The following is a 25,630-nucleotide window of genomic DNA, read 5'->3' as shown; positions in this document are numbered from 1 at the left end:
TATCAGATCACTTGCTGTCTTGGGGAAGGAGTTAAGGAAGGAAGAAATAAAAAAATTTGGAACTCAAAATCTTACAAAAATAAATGTTGAAAACTATATATGTAATTTGAAAAATAAAATGCTGTTGAGAAAAAAAGAAGGTAAAATACATGTGGGGAAGAACCTTTATCTTGTCCTGGTCATCCTAATGACTACCATAGTGCCTGGTGCTTAATAAATAGGAGGTAGTGAAGATTATGGAGCAGAGGGAAAGACATGGGCAGATGTATATTGGAGGAATATCAGTATACCTATTGTGTGCAGGATAAATTAGAGAAGGCTCAAGGGATCCTTATGAGACAGAATTCAAAGCCTGGTTTTCCTGATTGCAAGGCCAGTATTCTCTAGCATCTTAGTGATTTGCCTGTGAGCAAGGATGCCAATGACGAAGCCATTGCAGTAGCCCAGATTAGAGATGGTAAAGGCCCAAGTTAGGGAGGCTTTGGGAGTGATGAGAGACATAATCTTGGTATTTACCAATGATGACAACATTCCCATCAACAATATAAGAATTCGAAGTGTTATACTCTTTAAGGGTCTACAAGGTCTTTAAGAGTCTTTAAGGATTTTTACAGTGGTATGATCTAGGGGAGGGGTTATCCAATTTCCAGCTGGAAGAAGCAGACTGGGGTCTAGACTATGTCATAAACTACTTGGGTAATAAATATTATTCAAGATATTCTAATTAGTCAGCTTGCTCAGGCCTCAGTTTCTTCATCTTTAAAAGGGGTTTAATTTTTAAAAATGGGACTAATTTTTCCCCCCTGAGGCAATTGGGGTTAAGTGACTTGCCCAGGGTCACACAGCTAGGAATTGTTAAGTGTCTGAGATCAAATTTGAACTCAGGTCCTCCTGATTTCAGGGCTGGTGGTTTATCCACTGTGTCACCTAGCTGTCCCCTGGTTTAGTTATCTTTAAGATTCCTTCTAACTCCAAATCTAGAATTCTAAATTATAGCTTTAAATTTTAAATGGGTGTGTGTAGTAATTTTCCTTCCCTTAATTTTGTTCTATTAAAAATTAATGCTTCTTGGGTAATCATCAAAACGATTTAGTACTGGCTAAGACATAGAATAGTGGTTCAGTGGAAATGGTTAGGTACATAAGATAAAATAGTCAATGACTATTATAATCTAATGTTTGATAAACCTGAAGTCTCCAGTTTCTTGGATAAGGTCTAACTATTTCACAAAACTTTCTGGAGAAATTGGAAAATAGTATGGCAGAAATTAGGCATTGAATAACCTCTTACAGTGCCCTATACCAAGATAAGATCAAATGGATTCATGATTTAGACATAAAGGGTGATACTATAAGGAAATTTGTATAATAAAGTATAGAAGGCTGAAACTTTGAATAAGTGTACTTGAATCAGACAACTGAGCACTTAAGGCTAATTACCAAGTGGATCTGAGCTAATGACTCTATTAGCATATGTTTGGATAAATGGCTCTTCTCACTGTTTGGTGCTTACTGAATGTTTGGTGTTAAGATGATTGTAGACAAGGACTTGAGGGCTGGGGGAGAGAGGGGGAGAGAGAGTGACTTTGTGGCAGAACTATGAAGAGAGAAGTTGTTGACTTTGGACTCGAGAATCCAGGATACATCTTTGGCGAGCCTCGTGGCAATTTGCCTCCTTCTTTCACTTCTTCCCCTAAAGACTAAGGACTTTTTATTTATCCTGAGTCTGGTTGATCCTGAGGCCTCTAGGGAGCTAGCCCAGACTTTACAGTAAGAGATAGTCTACCTGTCTGATTTGTGGAAAAGGGAGGACTTTATGACCAAAGAACTAGAAAACAATATGAAATGCAAAATAGATAATTTTGATTACATTAAATTACAAAGGTTTTGCACAAACAAAACCAATGCAGCCAAGATTAGAAGGGAAGTAGAAAGCTGTGGGAATTTTTTTTTTATAGCCATTGTTTCTGATAAAGGCCTCATTTCTAAAATATATAGAGAACTGAATCAAATTTATAAGAATATAAGTCATCCCTCAATTGGTAATAGTCAAAAGGCATGAACTATTTTCAGATGAAGAAATTAAAGCCATTTCCAATCATAAGAAAAAAATGCTCTAAATCACTACAGATTAGAGAATTGCAAAATTAAGACAACTTTGAAGTACTACTTCACATGTTTCAGATTGGCTAAGATGACAGGAAAAGATAAGGATAAATGTTGGAAGTGCAAGGGGGGAAATTGGGACACTGATGCATTATTGGTGGAGTTGTGACTGATCCAGCCATTCTGGAGAGCAATTTGGAACTATGTCCAAAGTCATCTGTGCATCAACTGTGCATACTCCTCGATCCAGCAGGGTCCCTACTGAGTCTGTAACCCAAGGAGATGATGAAAGAGGAAAAAGCACCTACATGTGCAAAAATGTTTGTAGGAGCCCTTTTTATAGTAGCAAGGAATTAGAAATTGTGTGGATGCCCATCAGTTGGTGAATGGTTGAATAAGTTATGGCATATGAATGTAATGGAATATTACTGTTCTATAAGAAATGACGAACAGGCTGATTTCAGAAAAGCCTGGAAAGACTTACATGAACTGATGTTAAATGAAGTAAGCAGAACCATGTTACTGTGTACAGTAACAGCAAGATTATGTTAAGATCAATTGTGATGTATTTGGCACTTCTCAACAATATGGTAGTCCAAGACAATTTCAATAATTGGGATGGAAAATGTCATTTGCATTGAGAGAGAGAACTATGGACACTGAAATATGAGTTGAAGCATAGTATTTTCACCTTTTTATGTTTGTTTTTTTTGTCTTATATATTTTCCCTTTTTGTTAGATTTTTCTTGCCCAACATGAAAACTATGGAATTGTATTTAAAGGGACTGCACATGTATAACCTATATCAGATTGCTTTCTGTCTCAGGGAGGGAAGGGGAGGGGGAGGGGAAGGAAAGATAGTAAGGGAAGGAGGGAGAAAAAATTGAAACACAAAGTCTTACAAAAATGAATGTTGAAAACTATCTTTACAGGTATTTGGAAAAATAAAATACTATTGAGAGGAAAAAATACTTGTAAAACATTATAATAAATTCCTTTTTGATTTTTAATTTAAAATTAAAAAAAATTATTCTAACCACTAGGAGGAGCTAATGAGCGAGACAGGGCTGTTCTAATAGGCCTACTTTGCAATGAAGCAACCTTTGCTTCTTGCTTCTCTCGCGGATTAGGTTTGGAGGCCCCCAGAGAACCCTATTACCCCAATCCTTTCTGTATGAAGTTGGGATGTTTTTTCTCCCAATTTACTGCTTTCTGGTCCACTGGCCTTTTCACAAAAGGGAAAGAAAACAGATCCAGGGTTTGAATTGGTCTTGAACAGTTTGTTAAATTTATGAAAATATGAGACAAAAGCTTTTTCCTCCAACTGGGCTCCCTCCTGTGCCTCCCCACAAGCACTTCCTTTCTGGCCCCTAACTGCAGCTGTCCTCTCCAGGTGGGCCTACCATTACAAAGGCCTAACTCACTTGCTATTTTTATGCAGGACTTGTATAAAAGTTCAACCGACTCTCCATCAATTGTAATCTACTTTCTATGCTGGTTATTTAATTCCATCCAATGGCTGCAACCATTTGCTCTTTCCAAACTCATTAAGGACTTTTCACCCCTAGTTTAATGTCTTTGATGGATTCAGTGGAGCTGCTCTCAGCTGATGAAGATATCCCAGTACTGGGTAGGTGACTGATTTAGCCCATCACCATCTTTACAAAGTCTTGCCATCTCAGGAAGGTCAGTGAGCCCAATGAGAAGGCGAGGACCCTTTTTATTAACACACAACCAAAAAAAGGGTAGCCATGGGGAAAAGGTCATAGGTTTTGGGGTTGGAACATTACAATTGGCTATACTGTGAAAGACAGGCTAGCATTCAGTGGAGGCTAATCACATAACATTAAGGAATGTTAATTGTTTTATGGGACCTATCTGCTTCTTGTACTCTTTGCTGGGGATCACAAATACCAGACTTGCTGTTTCCTTGGAAAAGAGGGGAAAACTCTCTTTATTTGTTTGCGGCAGCCCTTTTTGTAGTGGCAAGGAACTGGAAATTGAGTGGATGCCCATCAGCTGGAGAATGGCTGAAAATGAAATGGAATGGAATGTTATTGTTCTGTAAGAAATGATCAGCAGAATGATTTCAGAAAAGCCTGGAAAGACTTACGTGAATTGATGTCGAGTGAAGTGAGCAGAACCAAGAAAAAACTGTACACAGTAACAAGTAATATGATGATCAACTCTGATAGACAAAGTTCTTTTCAACAGTGAGGAGAGTCAGAGTGATTCTAATAAATTTTTGATGGAAAGAGCCATCTGAATCCAGAGAGAACTACGGAGATGGAATGTGGATCAAAGCATATATAGTATTTTCACCTTTTGTTGTTGTTGTTATTGTTTGCTTGTTTTTATTTTCTTTCTCATTTTTTCCTTTTTGATCTGATTTTTCTTGTGCAGCATGACCAATAAGGAAATATGTTTAGACCTATATTGGATTGCTTGCTGTCTAGAAGAGAGGGCTGGGAGAATGGGGATTTTTTCCAGGGAAAAAAATCTGGAATTCAAGGTTTTGCAAAGATGAATACTGAAAACTATCTTTGCATGTATTTGGAAAAATAAAAAGCTGTTAAAAAAGTTCCCTTTATTACACAAAGGCAGGCAAGGATTGATAAGATATCTTTTGGGGGTGGTACCAAGTTGATTTTGCCTTAACAAACAGATACCAAGTAAGTATCCCAGGATACCAATATAAGAGATAACAACTTTTCTTTTAAACTAACTTTAAGATAAACTCAGAGGGAAAATTGAATTTCTGAGCTCAACTCAAGGACATAGGAAGGTGGTTTTAGACAGATACAAACTCAATTATAAAATTAATATAGCATAAAATAATTGTATTGTAGAATCAATACAGTAGAAATCCATATTATAGAAACTAGAGAAATATTAATTTTGTCTTTAAAATGTAAAGTATGTGAAAGAGAGGAAAATTTCAGTTTTGGAAAAAATTTAGGACCCTATTAATTAAAAAACCAAAACAAAAACTAGAGAGACCTTGAAAAAGGAAAGGGAATAAACATTTTTCAGTTCTTACTATATATCTGGAACTGTGCTAAGCACTTTACAGTAATTATCTCATTTTATCCTCACAACAACCCTTTGAGGTAGGTGCTATTATTATCCCTATTTTATAGTTGATGTCAACAGAGGTAAAGTGACTTGCTTAGAGTCATACAGCCACTGACTTGAGTGTCTGAAGTTGAATTTGAATTGTGATCTTCCTGGTTCTAGGGGTGGTGTTCTATTTACTTCACCACCAGCAGCCTCTAAATACTGAGAACATCACTAACTGCCCACTCTCCCATCTGTTCAAAATCTTTATGAATCATCTTTACATAAGGATGTAAGTATCTGTGATGAGGGTATTAGTAGGGCTTGAGCAGGCTTTTGAAAACAATATTTAATAAGACTTCATCAAAGAACAGGTCATGACAGTATAGACTCATTTCTTGTGACAGAGGAAGAGATGAGGAGACACATTATAGATATAGTTTACCTAGACATTAGCAAAGTTTTGGTGAATTATCTCATACTTCTTTTTGGGAAAAGACTGAGATGTGAATTGGAGATAATACAACCAGATGAATTCAGAATTCGTTGGATTTTGCAGACTCTGAGTTGACATCAATGTGGTAGGATGTCTTCAGTGGAGTACCACTTTGAGGGATTTTTGTAGAAGCTGTAGACAGCCATACGAAAGTCAGCAAATACCACACAGCCCGTGACCAAATACTTAACCCAAGTTTTAAAATAAGGTTTAACCACCAGATACAATAAAAAGAAAAAAAAAGATTTCTTCTCTGGAAAGGGAGGTCCAAAAATTTTTACAAAGATTTTCTAGGACATGGGGGTACCATACTTCTAACCCCTATGATGTAGAATGGATAACTGTACAAGCTCTATATGAATCAGCATTGAGATGTGGCAGCTAATGAAAGGAATTCCATTAAAGAAGAAGCTTCTCCCACCAAGAAACATGATTAAGGAAAATGACTGCATTCATCATGTTGCACTGATGGCCTATAGGAAGTCAGTCAATACACTTGATAAATATTGGAGCTGAGCTGAAAAAAATCAGAGGTTGTTTCTTTCTTTTATGTTCCTTCTGTTTCTTCTTCACAGGATTCTGTATTGTTAAGCAAGCAAAATTATTTTCTAGAGACAAATACTAAATTGATTTATGAAAAAGTTGTCTATACTGTATTGTGTCCATCTCCAGTTACCTTGATCTATATCTTGCCAAAGGACTCAGATTGCTCTGGAAAAGAAAGTGAGTCTGGTGACTTTGAGTGGGCCTTCCTCTCTTAAATCCAATTCACATGCATATCATGATATCTCCTCCCACACACTTCTATGCATGTCACGGTCCTCTTCATTCATGGGAGTTTGTTATGGGCCAGAACTTGAAACTAGGTGTTAACTCACTGGAATTGATAGAAACACTGCTTATGTACTTAAGTTTACACCTTTGAGAGTTCACACATTAGCTCACACATTAGAGTTCACAAGTTCGGGAGATTCACAAGTTACACCTCCCACAATCCCACTCTTGGAGTTCACACCTCTAAAAGAGCATATAAAAGGATGAGCCTCAGTGAAGAGTCAGTTGAGGAGACTGAGAGCCAGAAGTCAGGAGAACTGGAGATTCAGAGGGAGCTGGAGGCTGAAGCTGGCAGAGACGAAGGCAAGCTGCAAGAGCTCTTGGAACCATGGAGGGAGAGAGGCCTCTAAAAAAATTAACTGGGCTATTTTGGAAGAGACAATAAAGGACTGTACTTTAACAGCTGGCTTCATTTGAAGTGATTATTACTTTGAACTGAAAGTAAGGCTGCCTCCAGAAGCTCCCCAAGAAACCTGCACCTAGAGAACCATCATATTTTTAGAGAAGAAACACTATAGGAGTTTAAGTTGGGAAAGAGAATTTCTCATCCTTCACCTTTTTGACCCTTCTGCAGTATCTGGCATTGTTAATCATTCTTCCCTTCTAGAAATTCTCTCCTTTATCACTTTTCTTTTTACTGTTCCTTATGGTTTTCCTACCTGTCTGACTGATCCCTCTCAGGCTCTATTACTGGATTATCTAAACTGACCCTCTCATATAGAGAAGAAAACTGAGACCCAGAAAATAAAGGAGCTTTCTTGATATCACCCATCTGGAATACAGACCCAAGTTTTCTGACAGTGTGAAATCCAAGGCTCTTTTCTTTTTTGCTGAGGCATTTGGGGTTAAGTTACTTGCCCAGGGTCACACAGCTAGGAAGTGTTGAGTGTCTGAGACCAGATTTGAACTCAGACCCTCTTGACTTCAGGGCTGGTGCTTTATGCACTGCACCACCACGCTGCCCCAAGGTTCTTTTCTTGACACCATGCTGTTGCAAATTTGTAGAAGCCACTGCTTACCCAGGAGTCTGCAGGGAACCATTGAAGATTTCAGAATAGAAGAGTGAGATTGCACCATGACCAAGCCAGGCAGAAAGCAAGACTCAATGGGCAATACTGATACACTGATAGTCCTGGTATATACAGGAGTGATAGGAGGTGAAGCTAGGGCAATAATCTGTGCAGGGGACCATGAGGGCCTCTCTGGGGAGAAGCACTGGAATAAAAGAGGGGCTGGATGTTCAAGGTAGGTGATAAGTAGACTAGCTATGGCTTGGGGATCTATTGGATATGATAGAGAAGAGTCAAAGATAAAAAGATGTGAACATGGGAGATAAATAGGATACTTTTACCAGAAGTAGAATAAGGCTTGGATAATCATACAAATTGTAATCACACCACCCCTGAAAAACTGTAATTTATTTATAGATTTGTGAATGCTTATGGAAGGAATAACCATCACTGATCTTCCTAGTTAATGAGCCTTTCTTGCCTACCTACTATGTGCCAGGCACTATACTGAGAGCTCTGCTTGCTGCCTCTACTGCCCTCAGTCCTTTGTAATCTGGCTTCTCATCTCATTGATCAACTGAAAACTAATCCCTCCAAAGTCACTACTTATCTCTGAAGAGATAACAGGATCAATCCTCACCCTTGACCTCTCAGAAGCATCTGGCACAGTTGATTATATCTATATCTATACCTATATCTATGTTTTACATTTCCCCAGAGATTTATTAGATGCAGACCTCTTTCTCCCTTCCCACACATGCCCCTCTGTAAGGGGAGTCTCTTCTTGGGGAGATCCCTTGTCTCTCTGTCTTTCTGCTTTCTTGGTTCTCCTCCCCCACACCTGACCAGCTCTTTCCAGGCCCCTTTCCTGCTTATCCCTCTTATCACAACCATTTCCTACCAGTGTTTGTCAGAGGCGAATCAAGGAGGCAGCAAGTAAAAACAACAGCAAAGTTTGCTAATTGCAAACACCCAGCAGGACACTCACAGATGTGGCCCTGCAGGCTCCTATTGATGGGGACAAACGGAGATCAATGATAAAAGCCACAATAATAAAAACGCCATTAGGTCTATTAAGCTACAGGTCTTTCTGATCCTGATTTATGTAGGATTCAGCAAACAGCAGGTCTCAGTGCCTCTGGCCCCTGGATTCCAGGTCTCCATGACAAAGGGCTCCTCTGTGCCCAAGGTCAGGCAGGCCAGACCTCACAGTGTACATCATGGACCCAGATTCTGGACACTAAGAGTGAACATCCCGAGGAAACAGTGCCCAAGTGCCCACTAAACAAAGGGCAAAGAGATCAGACAACAAGCACATGCCCTTCTCCCACCCCAAGTCAGACTGGCAGAAGACCAGGGAGGGGGGTAGGGAGAGAAAACAGACAGCAGGGTTAATTAGAGGGCCGGAGGGGACCAGATGGGGGTGACCCAGATGGCAGGAATGCTCTGAGGGGGACAGTGACCAGGCTTGGCGGGGTATGTGGTGGTCACTGGATGGGAGGGGTGCACAGTGGGCAAAGCAGGGGTCAGCCGTCCTTCCCCCACTCCCAGAATCTTAGCCACACATGGGGCAGGAGACGAATGAGGCAATGGCCCCTTCTGACCTTTGGATCAGGACTCCTGTGGTGGCTGTCAATACTAGGCATCTATACTGCCTCCCCACTCCACTCTTCCTTTCCTCCAAAGTTAATAACGACTGAAAATATGGCAAAGTTAATAACAAGCCCCTACAGTGAGTCAAGGGAGGGGGGAGCCTCGCTGGAACAGGAAGTGGGGGCACCCGGGGCCGCTGCATCCCTACTCTCTTGCACCATTTCCCTGGTCCCTGAGTTAGGATGCAACTTTTAGGGGAAATGCAGCAAAGATCCTAAGGCCCCCTGATCTTATGAGAGCTATTGTTCTAACAGTCGGTGTGTCAATGATCCTGAAGTCTCCCAGGATCACTTAGGAACACTGGAGTACAGTCCTACAGACAAGGCTGGCCCTCAGATAACAACCTGTTGGTCAGTGATAACAGGGTTTCTGATATAACTGGTGAGGGACATATAGACCCCTCCTCAGTTCTACCTTTATGCCAAGAAATTAGCATATCAGTGATATGAAGCACCTGATCTCTCTATTTTTTTCCTGTAAGTTTGTCTTCTTGCTCCTAGTTCTTTCCCAAATTCTTCTGGAACTTAGCCCACTTCAATTGGTGTTATAATTATAATAAACTTTGTCCCTTGGCTTGGAGATGGGTTCAAGCCTGCAAATTCTTTTGAGATACCTCAAGATACCGGTCTTCGACTCCAACCTTTTGGGGTCTCCTTTGAACCTCAACATCTGGGCACTGCTTTGAGTAGCCGGCATTTCTGGGGCTGGCTCATCCTCAGTTGTTCCTGAGGCAGATCCCAGAGGGTGCCAACCCAAAGTGGTAGAGGTTCTTTCCTCTCCTGGGAGTTTCCCTTGTCAATAAAATCACAGGTCCTTCCTGTCCTGGTCCCTATCATGTTACTGAAAAGGGATCAAGCCATTTCAGATACAATAAATATCCTGCTATTTAAAGAAACATGAATGCATCCTAAAGTGAAGAATTTCTTTGTGATGCAAATGATCCAATTTACAAGTCTTATTTTTTTTTGGACTTTGAAAATTAGAGTTTCTGACAACTGCAGAGATATCCTCAGCGTTTTGAGATAAAGGAGAATGTCTGTTAAAAAAAAAAAAAAAAAAAAAAAAAAAAAAGAGCCTACAAAAAGTGTGCCCAGTGTACTTTGACCATAATCCCCTTAAAAACACTCGTGCCAAGACAAATGACCTTTGGACACTGGCATTGATGGCAAGAGTAGAAGCAGAGACTTACAGCTACTTGAAGATTGTCTGTTCTGTCAATAAGTATATTCAGTTTTTCTTCTCTTTTCAACATTTTGTCAATATTCTGTGACATTGAATTTTTGACATCAGTCACTTGACTTTTCAGAGCAGAAATCATAAATTCTCCTTGATTTTGATTGTACTTCATCTGTAGGGAAAAGAATAATACATCAGATTTATTTTGTACAAATACCATTCATTATAATACCATCTACTCATTAAAGCACAGGTGTAGAAAACTTGTCTCGGGTGAGTGAGACACCTACAAGGTAAAAGAAAAGCAACACTCAATTTCAAACACATTCAAAAGTATTGGACTGACTTATTCCCACAGAAAATCTCTAAAAGATATTCTCTTTAAAGTGTTTCTATAATTAGGCATTAATACGGCATATTTAATAAATAGCAGATCAAGTTTGTACAACTACTCTTGTCATCTTCATGTAGGTGATGTTAAGGGAGATTCTGAGGGGTATAATTATGCTAGACTATTACTGAAGTGTGAGCTGAGGAAGAAGATCCAAGGAATCTTGACCCTGTTGATGGGGCTAAAGAGATAGAGGTGGGAAGATGGGTTGTATTCCTCTTCTCTATCTTTATGGCCGGTTCCAGGCTTGTTTCCAACATGTCCCTCTTCAGCTCTCCTCCTGTATCTTTCTGTGGATGGTCTTCCTTGTCTGTGGGCATCTCAGGGTAGGAAGGATGTAACCTAACTCTACTCAGGTGATACTCATGCAGCTGTACAAATTTCTACCACCCAGACTATCCCTAGATCATGATAGCATTGGGCTCTGGGCTTCAGGGCAATGTCCAGTACCTACTATCTATTCCCACCCCCCACCTCCCCACCTACACACACACCCACACCCACACACACCCTTTTTTTTTTTTTTTTTTTTTTTTCCTTCTTTTAGTCAGCTGATAGAACAGGGGATTGAGCACTGGGTCTGGAGTCAGGGGAAGACCTGAGTGCAAAGCCTCAAATCCAGCCTCACACTAGTTGTGTACTCCTGGGCAAATCACTGGGCCTGGCACATAGCAAAGACTATATAAATGCTTCTTCCTTTCCTTTCCCTTCCTTTTTCCCTGAGAAATAGAGAGGGGCACAGGTAGAACAATCATGGATTGATTACAATGACATTATCTTTTCCCCAAACTCATGTTTGTGAGAGAAATAATTATTTCTCTTATATTAATTATCAATTATTGAGTTAAGGTTGTCTGTTTTTATTTCCTCATTCAGAAATAAACCAATACAGATTATTCAATCAGTTTTTGAAAAGACATTGCTGACAGATGAGATTGTCCAAATCTTCTGGGTACATGCTTATATAATCTTGGATGGGACCCCACCAAACTAGAAAGCCTTACAAAGAGACATTAAACTTGGTGAATTTGATGAAACTGACTCATTGTGTATGTAGATAAATCCCTAGGTTGACCAAGGTAGAACAGTCTGGGTGGAGATGAGTTAAGAGTGACATAATTAAAAACATTTCCCCTAGCTCCTCATTCATTCTCTTATTAACCCTTAACCAATTAAAGTTGATTGTTGCCTCTTGGGAACCCTCTCTTCCAAGAGAGGCCTTAATGGATTCCTCTTTGGTTTAGCCATAATCAATAAAATTATTAATTACCCAGAAACTATATCTCTCAAACTTTCATGTTATTTGCATTTTGTTTATGCAAAAGCTTTACAGTTTTATGTAACCAATTTTATATACTAAGATCTTTATTCATCTGTAATTATGGTATCTCCTCTGCTCCTCTAATTTGTTTGTGATATGACCTTCTTATATTTAGGTCACATCAAATTGGAACTCATTGTGGTATATGGCATAATTTATTGGACTAACTCTAATTTTTGCAAGGAGATTTTCCCAAGGAGATTTGTTAAAGAATGACTCTTTGCCCTAGGAGATGGAATCTTTGGGTATAATGAACATCATGCTATGTTTTGATTTTTCTACTGATTGATGTCTCTATTTTTGAAATAGCTCCAAGGAATTTTGATTATCAATTTTTAGTAAAGTTTGAGATTTACTACTACTAGTAGGTTGCCTTCCTTCTTTATTTTATTTTATTTTTTTCATTATTTTCCTTGATATTTGTGTCCTTTTGTTCTTCCAGGTAAATTTATTATTTTTCCAAGCTCTATAGTCTTTTGGCTCTTTGATTGATATGGAACTTAATTGAATTTAGTCAACAGTTATTTTTATTACATTGTCTCAATCTACCCATGAGCAATTAGTGCTTCTCTAATTATTTAGGTTTGTTTTTGTTTCTATAAAGAGTTGTAGTTTTATTTTGTAGTTTTGTTCTTTTTTTTTTTTTTTTGTAGTTCTATTTATATAGTTTTTATTTATACCTCAAACATCACATTTATTATGCAGTATTTTGAATGGAATTTATCTCTTCTTACTAAGTTTTGTAGGTAATATATAGAAAAACTGATGATTTCTGTGAGTTTATTTTATATTTGACTATTTTGCAAAAGTCATTAATTTTTCTAATTTTTTTGGTTGGAAATCTCGAGTCCTCTAAATTAAATGACATATACTTTGGAAAAAGTGATAATTAAGCCATGCACAATTAGTACCTTCATTTATGTTCCTCTCCCTCTGTTTTTAACTCTTTGCTAGCTAGTTACTGACCTCATCATTCAGCTACAGCTACTCTCCTCAAAGATATGAATGCTCTTCTAAGTGCCCTAATTTCGTGGCCTTTCCTCAATCCTCATCTTTATTTCCTCTGCAAACTCTGAAACCACTGATTTTCCTCTTCTTGATAATCTCTTGATAATGGGTTTTCATAATATGGCTCTCTCCTTGTTCTTGGCTGGATCTTCACGGATCATGTCAATGAAACATAGGTAATCACAGGACACCAAGTGGCCCCTTTCCACATTCTCAGATTTCTGACATCTTTCTCCCCTCCACATTCTCTGGGACCACTGTACATACTCCTTGTGGCACTCTAGCACTTTCACTGGCTGCCTCTCTTGTCTGGATTTCTCTCCCTCATCTCTTCCTGAAAGTGAGAATTTAACTGAGACATGAAGGAAGTATGGGAAACCAGAAGACAGAGGTGAGGACTCCTTAATCTCAATGCTTTCCCTCTGAGATTACCTTCAATTTCTTCCTTCTAGATCTTGTTTGTACCTAGTTCTTTGCATGTTCTCATCTCTACAATGTGAACTGCTTGAAAGCAGAGAGATTTTTTTGTTTGTTTTTTGGTTTTCTTTGGATCCCAGTGAATGGGACTGATTGGGTGAAGTTTCCTAGTTTATGAGACTAGGACTAAGTCACATGATCCCTATTTCCAGAGCCAGAAGATCAGGCCTTGGACCTTGGGTTGCAGGAAGTCACATGAAGTTAGTGAAGCTACAGGAATGGTTGTGACCCACAGAAACAGACAATATTGGTGACCAGTGGTCAAGGATGGTTACGTTCTTTTAGTCTATCCAACGAAAAAGCTCTGGTCTTTTGCTTTTTAAACGGAAGCTGGTTAGATTCCTCCAGCACGTGGCAAGAGCTGGGTTGCCTCCTGGGTGGGCTAGGCCTCTCCCCTCAGGTATTAAATAAATGCTTTCTCTTTGTACCTGAAGATGTCTCTGTTTAATTTGGGGAAGAGGGTCTAGCACCCGTACCACACACCAATGTTTATTACAGTAGCTAGAAAATAGTAGGTGCTTAATACATACTTGTTGATTTTACTTGATTCTCTGTGCTTATTGCTTCAATTTCTTTTATGTGTTTTATAGCCACAGTAAGCACTCCAAGCACTATATAAAACAATAATGTTGATAATGGATATCCTTGCTAATTTCTGATCTTATTGGGAAAGTCTCTAGTGCTTTTCCATTACAAATAATACTGGGTATTACATAGATACTATTTACCATATGAAGGAAAAGTCCTTTTATTTCAGTGTTTTTCATCAGAAATGGCCATTGTATTTTGTAAAACAAAATAAACCCCACACAATATTTGTTTTTGTAGCTTATATAATACTGAAACAACTTTGAATTCCTAGTTAAGTTTGTGTGATACAACTTGATCTTTGTGAAATTTTTTCTTCTTTTAACCCTTTGTTGTAAGTCTTTGCTAATAATATTTTATTCATTTGTTTATATTAGTTGTTCTGTTTTCTCTGTTTCTCCCTATTTGTATCAAAGAAGGAATTTGATAGTATCCTTTTTCCTATTTTTTTAGTTTTTGTAAGACCAGAATTTTTCTTTGAATTTTCACAGCATTCACTTGTAAATTGATCTGATTCTGGTTCTTTTCTGCTCTGGGTATCTATTTATGGCTTATTCTATATCTTTTTCTTAGACTTGGCCTTTTTCCCTTCCTTTCTCCCTCCTTTCCACTCCCCTCCACCTTTTTTTTTTTTTTTTTTTAAATCTAGGGGCTATTCACTGGATCTGGTAAGCATGGGAACTTTGACTTGCTCCTTTTCCTAAATGGACTGCTTTTCCCCCCTTTCCCTTAACTAATCTGGTGTGACTCTCCTTTTTCACCCTCCAGTCTTAGGAGCTCATCATTTTAATGCTGAAATTTAGCAGAGACACCTGGCAGTCTAGTCATTGCAGCTCAGAATCCCAAGCTCAAAAGACATGCCAGTCTTGTACTCCCTAGGAGGAATTATGAGTATGGAATACCTCATCTGGCAGTTTGGATTCTTTAAAGTCTCTCTTTTGGACTTGTTCATCTAGGTATTTTTATATTTTTAAAAATTATTCATTAATTTCTTTTGGATTTTTAGTGTATTAGATAGAATTAGATCAGACAATTTCTGGTAGTTTCTTTGATTTTTATTTTCCTGTATGAATTCTTTTTCATGCTGGGTATTGGCAGCTTGATTTTCCTCTCTTTTAAATCAGATTAGTTAAAGGTTTCCCTATTTTATTAGTTAGTAAGATGACCTCCTACAATCTCTGTATTCAATTTTGCTGACCTCTGATTTTTTGAATTTGTTTTAGTTGAATTTTGATTTATTTCTCTCTTTTTAGCTGCATGACCTGTTCATTGTCCTGTTCTTTTTTCTTTTTTGTTGGTGAAGATATTTAGTGATGCACATTATTTCCTAGTACTATGGCTGCATCTCAAAATTTCTGTGTGATTTCTCCTTTTTGTCATTTTCCTCCATAACATTATCTACTGCTTCTATGATCTGTTTTTGGACTCACTAATAATTTAGTAAAGATTAAATTATTTAGTCTCCATTTAAGAAAGAGTTCAATGATTTTTATGGAAATATTTTGCATAATTGTACCTGAAGTTTCTTAATGGGGGCAGGGGTGGGGATAAGTGAGAGAGTCTGGAATGTAAAAGTTCTAAAAACAAATGTAAAAAAATTTTTTTTAATGTTGATGCTGTTCTAGTGATAGAGAATTGATGTAAGAATCCCCTCTGTAGTTGGAGGAGCAGATTCAGTGTGAAAAGAATTCATGAACCCAAAAAGTTTGAGTGGCAAAAGGGAAGTTTATTGGCACTGAGAAGTCAGCTTTGCAAGAAAGGCAGATTTCTGAGTGGCAAAGTCCTGTTAGAGAAAGAAAGGTTAGCACTGAGAAGAGAATGTCTTCACAGCAGGGAAGAGTCCTGGTAGGCAGCTGTGCCAAGAGGAAAGGGCCCTTGGCAAGAGCATACTACTTTAAGCTTCTGCAAAGATTTGGAGTTTAGAATTATCCTTTATAGAAGTCTGAGACTAAGGCTTCCAGTTGAAAAGAGAGCCATTATCCCCAGGCCTAGATACTTATGGTGGAGTTTCAAGCAGCTCAATAGCAGGCCCAGATCTCCAATTGAATGAAATTCCCGAAGATCTGGCTACCCAAAAGATCAATGGGGGATGATTTGCCCAAGATTTTCAGTTGAATGAAGCCACTTATCTTAGGAAAGGTTTGTCTTGAAAATATGCCTTCTCCTAGACTCTCTGGAGTCTGGCAGACCCCAATCTCCCTTCTTTTACAGATCAAAGGGGATACAATTTTTACAGATTAAAGGGGACACAGTTCTCAAAGTTCATCCCCGTCAATGTAACTGGGGAGAAATATTAAATAAATTAAAAAATGGAAATAATAAGAAAGAATTCAGACTTAAAATGAACAAGATTACCAAATTATTGGAAATTGGATGTGGCTGCCAATTTGTGCTGATAAAAGAGTAAATGTAAAGAAAAAAAGAGATGCTAAAGGGAGTGAATGTGTTGTAAAGCATAAAGGTATATGATATAGGATAAGAAAAGAGAGCAGATTTAATATTGCAGTGATTTGCACTGTGTGATGGTTCTATTTTTGACCCAGCCAAATGACTTCTTAGGCTGCTCTCCTTCCTTCCACAAAGGAAAGATATAAAGACTGGGAAATCCTTCATACTTTTCGGCCTTCCCAGGAATAATGAAAACTGTGAAAAACTGGAAAAAACTTTCATTGTGAATCCCAATAAAGTGGTACATTTGAAGAACCAGAGGAAAATCCTCATCTGTTTCAGGAGGCTGAAGGAAAGAGGAAAAGGGAGGAGAAGGAAGAAAAAAATATGATGATTTATACCTCTCAGCTAAGAGGAACTGAGTTAATTGTTAATCCATTAAGAACAATAGCAGTCTGTTTCTTCCTTAGATTATGTATCTGCTTGCTCTATAAATCAGTCAGTAAACAATCATTTATTAAGTCTCTCCTACAAACCAGGCATTGAGCCAAAGGCTTTGCGACATAAAGACACAAATAAAACAGGAGCTTACATTCTAGTAGAGGTGACAAATTGTACATAAAGCAATATAAAATAAATATAGGGTAAATTTAACAAGGGGGAGGAACCAGTATCTGGGGAGGATTAGAAAGGCTTAATGTAGAGGGTATCATTCAAGGAGAACTTTGAAGGAAACAAGGTACTCTAAAAGGCAAAAATGATTAATAATCATATGAAAAATGTTCCAAAATCACAGTTTTTATCACTACTAAGCTTATGCCCCAAAGAGATTAAAGAAAGAAGGATAAAATATATTTTTATATATTTATTTGTATAAAAATATTTAGAATAGCTTTTTATAGTAGCTCCATACTAAAAACTCATACAGTGCCCACCTATTGGGGAATGGCTAAACAAATCAGGGCATATGAACAATGGAATGTTATTATTGTTCCATAACAAATGGCAAAATAGACAGTTTCAGGGGAAAGTGGGATAATCTCTATAAGCTAGGAAGCAACAAGAGCAGAACTAGGGGAACAATTTATATAATGATACACTTATGCAGGGATCATTATTAAGAAAAATCACTTTGAAAGGCTTTAGAAATCTGACAAGCCATAAATCCAGAGGAGCAGAGGAAATCTCACCTACTGCCAGAGACAAACATTTGTGGTCATGGCCACAGTGGAAATTTATTTTGCTGGATGATGTTATGAAAATTAGAGATTGAACATGGAGTGTCCTATATGGGGACCAGCAAGAAGGCCAGCTTGCTTGCCTTTATAACTATGGTTCTATTTATGCCCTACTGGATACACATAGGCCCTGTCTGTAGACTCTGCTAAGGTCCTTGATCATTTCTAAGCTCACTGTGGTGCTTCTACAAACCTTAATTGACTCTACTTCCCTCAGCTTTCTCTCTCCTCTGATTGGAAGGCTGGAAGATGGATGACCAGACTTTTTCCTATGCTTTCCCTCCAGAGGACAGAAACTAGACTCAGCTCGCTCCACGGGACACCTGCTACTCCACTTGGTTTCAACTCCCCCAAGTCTGGCAGAGCTCTCCCCCCTTTTCTGATGCCTTCCTTTAGATTGTAAGCCCCTTATCTCCAGTACTCAGTACAGTGCCTGATACATTGAAAGCATTTATTATTTATTGGATTGGATCCCAAGGGCACAGGACCATAGAGATGAAGGCCAGCCTAAGGCAGACATGATGTAGCAGCCAGGGGTGGAGGGGCTGAGGATTTTGAAGGACACAAAAGGATGGGACCTAGTAGTGAGAGAAGGTGAAATGGTGATGGGGGAACAAATCTGCCATTTTTCCATTATGAGAAAGTAGTGCCTTTGGAAAGGAGGCAGCTCTTGAGGCAAGGGTGACAGGAGATTAGCAGACAGCCCAAACTAAGTAGCTGGTTGGCTGTTGTCATTTGTTCTTGTTTTTCAAGAGGAACAAAATTACATTACTACATTGGAGTCAAATTATAGCATGTCCATCTGTGGCTGATAAAACACGTAAGAGCTTGAAATGACAACCACAGGTCAGGCACAAATAGTCCACATAAACATGTGGAGTAGATACTCTGAATTTGCACATCTCAAAATTTCTTTGACTTATTGCAATCCTGCTTTGCTCACAGAGCATAGAGGCTCCTTTCGTGCTGGTAGCCATGTTGGGCAGTCCTATGCCAATGTCTCCAATGTCACAAATCAATTCTAAAGCTCTGCAGAAGGACCTTGAAAGTGTCCACATAGCAGTACTTCTGATCACCATGTGACCACTTGTTTTGTGTGAACTGTCTGTAAAATAAGTCTTTTAGATAAGAGTAAATTTGGCATTTGAATAACGTGACCAGTCCATTGGACTGGAGCTCTCTGCAAGAACATTTGAATGCTTGGCAGCTTAGCGTGAGAAAGGACGTCAGCATCTGGTACCTTATCCTGTGAGGTAATCTTCCTAAGATGATTCATATATAAGTATTTGGATTTCCTGACTGTCCAGATTTCACAGGCACACAACAATGAGGTCTGTAAAGGGCTCTGTACCTTCAATTTGGTAGTCAGTCCAATACCTCTTTTCTCCCACACTTTTCTTTGGAGCCTCCCAAATACTAAGCTAGCTCTGGCAATGCTTGATCAATCTTATTATCAATGTGAACATCCCTGGAAAGTATCCTGCCAAGGTAAGTGAAGTTATCCACAATATTCAGAATTTCTCCTTTTGCTGCAACTCAGGGTTCCATGTATGGATGGCGTCGTGCTGGCTGATGGAGAAGCTGTGTCTTCTTGGTGTTAATTGTTAAGCCCAAATTAGAACAAATCAAAGGAACATGAGAAATGGTATCACCCCAAGATCTCAAGTCCCTTGCCCAGCTTGAAATGACCCTCTTGGGGCCAGGCAGAGGATGGCCTTCTTTGCTTGCTCAACAATGTACCTGTCTTTCTAAAATTCCTAGCTCATGGACAGCCAGAGTCTGGAAGAAACTATGAGTGAGTCTTCCTTTGTATGATGATTTAGTCCCTTTGTTAAGTCTGTATCTTCAGAGTAAAAATGGCATATAGCAAGTATACTTCTTTCTGGAATTGAGCCATTATGCTGGGCTCTTTTAACAAGGTTTAATGAAACACAACTTTGAGAGATAGAATGACTGGATGAATTTGAACTAAATGACAATTACATCCCAGACAGGAATAAAATTAGGGGCTCAAGTTCCATAGGTTTCTGAGAACCAGAGAGAGCCTCCCACTTCCTCAGAAGTCTCTGTGATTGGGTGGAACACCTGATCATGGAGTGGACCAGGAACTCACTCAGGCCTGGTTCTTGGGGTGAATTGGATTAGGTTATTGGCAGCAGTGCCTCTTGGTGATCAGACAAAACTAATGGTAATGACATCCTTCAAAAGGTGGAGGGAATGAAGAGGGCTCTGCTCTTCTGAACCCCACAAGGAGGAATTGGTTCCTCACTTGTCAATTCTAATAGTGAAAGATGGGAAATCAAGCCCCACACCATGGGGAGGAGCTTGCCAGGACTCTTCTTCACAAGGATTGATTCTAGAGCTGGGCTAATAAATGTTTAACCAAAGGCCCTCCAGGAAAAAAAAAAGAAGGGGCACGACATATTTTTAGGGTGAACCGGCATCGCTGACATCTCCCTCTATTCACTTTCTTAATTTCAGATAATCACAAAACTGTAAATCGAACCTGGAGTTGTGTTGATTGACTTCTGAGGTATAAATACTTACAATGAAAACTTCACCAGCACTTCTGGGGAGCAGGACGAGCTGACTCCAGCATAGTCCTGACCGACTGTCTTCGGTGCCATGGCTGTGGGGGGCCAGGCCAGAGGAAGGGCCGCTTGGATGGGTGGATGCTCCCATAGCCTTGGAGTTACCTCCTTGTCAGTGGCAGTTGGCCAAGGATTGATAATAGCGGGGATGGTACAGAAGATGGAGTCAGGGCAGGTAACGGAGAGTAAGTACAAAAGTATGAAATAGTTGGTCCTATAAAAGTGGTGGGAGCTAAAATGCACAAGGAGCTGAGGCTAGGGAGGAATGCAGAAAGGTGCTGGTTTGGTTTGGTTTTTTAAAGTTCTGTTTGGGAAAAGAGAAGAATCAAAGCCATGATAAGGATGCAGCTCGGGGGAGCCGTAATATGATGGTAAACTGAGAATGGGACAAAAGCAGAAGCACTCAATTTTTATTTTGCCTTGGCTTCAGACTAATATTTGGTCTGAGAAATGTAGAACACAAATCCAGGGAAAGCAAGAGACATCTTTGAGAGGTTAGGGCCACGACCCACTGGGGACCCAAAATGTGAGAGCATGGGAAGGTTGCTGAGGCCCAGGAAAGGCCCAGGTTGTCCCGTTGTTCCTTCTTCTAAAAGGAACCAGAGGGCAGTCCTAGAGGAGACTGACCTTGTCTTTGTTTCCTGGCCACATTCGTTGGAGGCCTCATTAAGGAACACTAGAAAAATGTCCACGTGGCTTTATCAATGCAGTCATCCAACCTTGACGAGGGAATGAGGGTGTTTCTGAGTCTAATTATTTCTTCTGTTTCATTGATCAACTTAAATACTACTCCCCCCCCCATATACACACAAAGTGCCAAATCATTTTGATGATAAGTGCTATGAGATGTAGTTTTGGGTTATTCCCTCTTTGTTCCGTCTCTCCCATCCCCCCTTGTTTCCTCTGAGATCCTTTTTTGTTCCTCTGAATGAATTTTGTTATTGCCTAGTTTTGCCAAGTCATGCTTTGGCAGTTGGGTACAGCATCTGAAGAGCCGCATTTCATAAATCTATACTTCTCCAAGAATGCAGAACGTAATGAGTCCCGTGAGAACAGGGGCTGACTTCTGTCTTGTATTCCCTGTGCTTAGCTCAGTGCCGAGCACTTAAAGGCATCATACTGTCTGACTCCCCATCCTGCTTAACTTTTGTCCAAGTTCTCAATCAACAGAGATTTCAGAACTCAGTATGTGCTAGGCACAGTGTTAAACACATTTATTTACAAATAAAAACAATAATATAAATAAAATACAAAAATCTCCCACAAAAACCCAAGTCCTTATCTTTAAGGAGCTATCTTCTAATGGGGGAAAACATATAAAAGAAAGCCTAAAAATGAAAGATGCCCAGGATGAATTGGGAATAGCAGAGAAAATCCTGAGTCCAGATGGAGAGAGGGATGGACACATCTGGCCTGTGTGTCCCTCTAGAATGAAGAGCTGGGAGAAGCCATCCATCCAGAGGAAGGACCTCAAAGGCTGGAGGCACTTCCAAGGCCTAGGGGGAACTTCAAGAAGGAAGAAGTTTCTGGGCTATGGAGTGTAACCAAGGTTCTCCCCAAAGCTTATGAGGATGGAGCACTGTCTACCTGTTTTCTCTTACTTCTGTCATGTGATCATCTCCATCTTTTTTTCACTAATGTGTTCAGTTTGTAAGTTTGCAAATTATGATATTAATCAATTAAATAATTTAACTAGTACTATCATTTTTGCTACATTGATACACTATGAGCAATGTATGGTTCTCCAATTATTTGTTTATGTATTTCTGCAAAAAGCATTTTGTAATTGTATATGTTACAATTATACATATATATATAAATTCTATATATAATTTAATATAAATTATATTAATAATATAATATAAATATATATAACATAATATGTAATGTAAATTATATATAATAAATATACAAATATACACATAAATGTATAATTAAAATATATAATATATAATTTATATAATATATGATAAATATATAAATAATATATAAATATAAGTATGCATATATGTGCATATATTTGTATGAATACATATGTGTGAATATACACATGTATATGTGTATATATATATATATATAGGTGTATATATATATGAAATACATTATCTTTTCTCCTTAATCTTCCATATTTTTGTACAATTTTCCATGCTTATATCACAGTTATATGTTGCTATATTACTGGTCTGGGAATCAAATGAGGCAATGTATCTAGAATACTTTGTAAATTCTTAAAGTACCATGCAAATATTGGTTATTCTTATTTTTACTAAATTCCAACTCCAGTACTTCATGAGCATCTTCCATAGTTCTTCCTAGGCACCTAGATTCACAATTTAGTTATTTTTAACTTTCTCCTTTTACTTCTCCCATTCAATGAGTTGTCAAGTCTTATGGATACTGACTTCTCTATATCAGTCACTTAATATTCCTAAATCACATCTTCCTCTCTCTAGAATGGATATTATAATACATGCAGCTCTTACCACATCTAGTTATATGACAACAGTATGACAATCGGGTCAGTTCAGCCTTTTATGAAGTCTTAGAACAATAGAAATTGCAGCTATGATTGCTATTAACTCCATTAAAATCCTAGCCCATGACTCATAGAAAGGGCTTAATCTGGAGTTCTGGAAGGTTTGACAGCTGAGCACAAATTCTAACAAGATGGAGAGGCTTGGACCGTGGGTCCAACAATGGATGGCATGTGCCTGTCCTAGGACCAGCAAGGCTCACTGAGTGACGGGCTTAAGAGTAGATGGTGAGTAGATGATGGATTTTGTTTTTTTCTTCAGTTATGCAAAAAACTTAGAAATATCTCAGACTGCATAATGGAGTACTCACCCACACCGTAATCCTCAGAGATTTCAGATAAATTTAATGTTCTTTCTGTAGGTCTTTTGAATAGGGGCAGCCTATGATCCCAATGCGTTAGAGCACATCCATCCTGTTAACTTTTCAAAACTCAAAGGTACATCTTGTCGCATATTTAAAGGATCATTGCAATAACACATAAAATAGAGTAATCGGACTCCCAGACTGCTTACCATGCATTTCCCCAGCACATGCTGAAAATCTGCAATAATTGCATTTGAAGGAGGAAAAGGTTCTTGTAACATCAAGGGATTTTCAGAATAAGTTTTGCTCACCTAGAGAAAGCAATGAAAACACTAATTTATAATTAAATCTATCGAAAAATAACTGAAAAAAGTACAAACAAAAGTTAAGGCACATTTCAAGTCCATAGCAAAGGCTTAATGAATGATATAGGATTTCTAACTCTTTAGAAGCCTAGTATCCCTGGTATTTAAACATGTGTCCAGATTGCCTGTGTCCTGGCCATCCCAGCTCTGTAAAGTGAGGGAACTAGTCTTTCTCCAGCCTCCTACTTCCTTCCTTTGAGACCTGGAGGAATTTACTTATGGGTGAGATCAGGATATCTCTTCTGGCTGAGTTGAAACCCCCGTACTCCTAGAGGGAGAATACTTTAATTCTATGCATTTTGTGCTATGTTGAAAATTTTTTTTTTCTGTTTGCTATCTTCCTGGATAAACGGCTTTACTCATTATTTGCCACCACCACTAACTACCACCTATTATTACTAATTAGCCTTCTGTGTGCCAGGCACTATGAAAGAAATTTTATAACTATCATCTCATTTGATCCTCACAACAATTCTGGGAGAAAGATGCTATTCCTATTTTATAGATGAGGAAACTGAGGTAGATAAGTAGAAATTAAATGACTTGGCCCCAGATTACACAATTAGTATTTGAGGTTGAATTTGGACTCAGATCTTCCTGGCTCCAGGGCCAATATTCTCTCTATTGTACTACCAGCTGCCTGTGATAATCTTCTGGGCAACCAGTATGTGGTGGGAAGGAGTCAGCCCTGTGGATGATCCCCTCAAAAGGCTGTGATCTGCAAAACCCTAGCAGCTTTTTACCCTACAAAATTGTGTGTGGAGGCCAGTAATATTGTCAGGGCAGAGTGGTATAATTCTGGTCCAGCGTCCTGTTTCTCGGAGAAGAGCAGAGTGGTTCACGGCTCCTTCTTCTGCTCCCCTTGGAGCACTCACCCCAGTCTTCCTGGGAGAGAGGTGAGCAGCACTCCAGAGCCATCCATCAAGGTTTGCTGAGAGTCCCACGGAGACTCCCCGTGGGGATATCCATCATCTAGCCAGGCAGCAAGCACTGCACACATGGAGAAGGAAGCCGCGAGCTGGGGGCTGCCTCCCCTACAAGGACCCAGGGAAGCCCTGCATAGTCACTCCTGCATAGCTACTGTGCAGCACTAACTTCTTGTCTATGTTCCGTCTGCCCAGGGGATATTAAAAACTGGATCCCCTGTCCGAATTTTCCACATATTCAAAACTAAATTTATTTTCCTCCTTTTTCCTCTGTACTTTCCTATTTTTGTCAAGAGTCCGTCCGGCCATCTCTGGAGTCAGCCAGGTGCACACCCTCGGTGTTATTCCTAATTTCTAATTCTCCTTCACCTTCTATGTCCAATCAGAGGCCAAACCTTGTCCTAACTACCTGAATGAATGAATGAATGAATGAAAAAGCATCTCTTAAGTGCTTCCTCTCTGCCAGGGCCCAGGCTGCCATGCTAGGGACACAACTACAAAATGAAGTCCATCCTGCCTCCCCGGAGCTGGGGGTCTAGCATAGTGAAGTTGGGAAGTTCAGGGAATGGTGGGTAGATCCACAGAGCAACTGATGGATATGTTCTTGCCAGGAATGGTATGGATTTGGTGGCTGTTCAGAGAGCGCCCTCAGCAGGTACGACAAGGCAGGGGGAGGGTCTCAGGCAGTATGGTGGCTCTGGGGCAGTTCTGGAGACTTATTGCCAATCAGAAGCATGACGACATCTTTCAGTTCTTGCCCTTACTCACAGGGCTGTCATTACTTCTTACCAAGAGCCCCTAAATTGGCCCCCCTACCTCAAGGCTTTTCCTGTGTGCCATACACACAGCTGGCCACATGTTTCCTGCTGGTCAGGGAGATCTGGTCCTTAAACTCCAAAGTATTCCAATTGTCTTTAGAGTCAACGGAATTCCTTTATCTGACTTTTAAAGCCCTTTGCAAACTGGCCCTGACCTGCCTCTGTAACCTTATACAGTAACCCCCTTCCTGCCCTTGTAGTCCAAAGAACTCTTCTCCCCATTCCTCTTTCTTCCTTTGCTTTGGCACTGTTTCCCAGGCTTGGTATTCTCTCTCAACATATGGTAAACTGAGTTTCCAGAAGCCTCCTTCCTAAGACCCTCCCTGCCGACACTATTCTTTATGAGCTTT

The 25,630-nt window shown here is 39.3% G+C and overlaps 1 protein-coding gene across 1 annotated transcript in view; it reads right to left on the bottom strand.

Moving 5' to 3' along the window:
- The window catches only part of LOC127540157 (vesicle-associated membrane protein 7-like), a 50,738-nt gene that overhangs the window by 17,891 nt on the left and 7,217 nt on the right, over positions 1–25,630 (bottom strand). The window contains exons 4-5 of the mRNA XM_051964743.1: positions 23,381–23,482; positions 10,345–10,503 (exon numbers count right to left, since the gene is read on the bottom strand). Of these exons, the coding sequence (XP_051820703.1) occupies positions 10,345–10,503; positions 23,381–23,482 (261 nt within the window). The remainder of the gene's footprint in view (positions 1–10,344; positions 10,504–23,380; positions 23,483–25,630) is intronic.

The sequence above is a fragment of the Antechinus flavipes genome, chromosome 6, assembly GCF_016432865.1.
Source record: "Antechinus flavipes isolate AdamAnt ecotype Samford, QLD, Australia chromosome 6, AdamAnt_v2, whole genome shotgun sequence".
NCBI classification, from domain to species: domain Eukaryota; kingdom Metazoa; phylum Chordata; class Mammalia; order Dasyuromorphia; family Dasyuridae; genus Antechinus; species Antechinus flavipes.
Note: the sequence above shows the minus strand (reverse complement) of the source record. Positions and strands in the feature narration are given on the sequence as shown.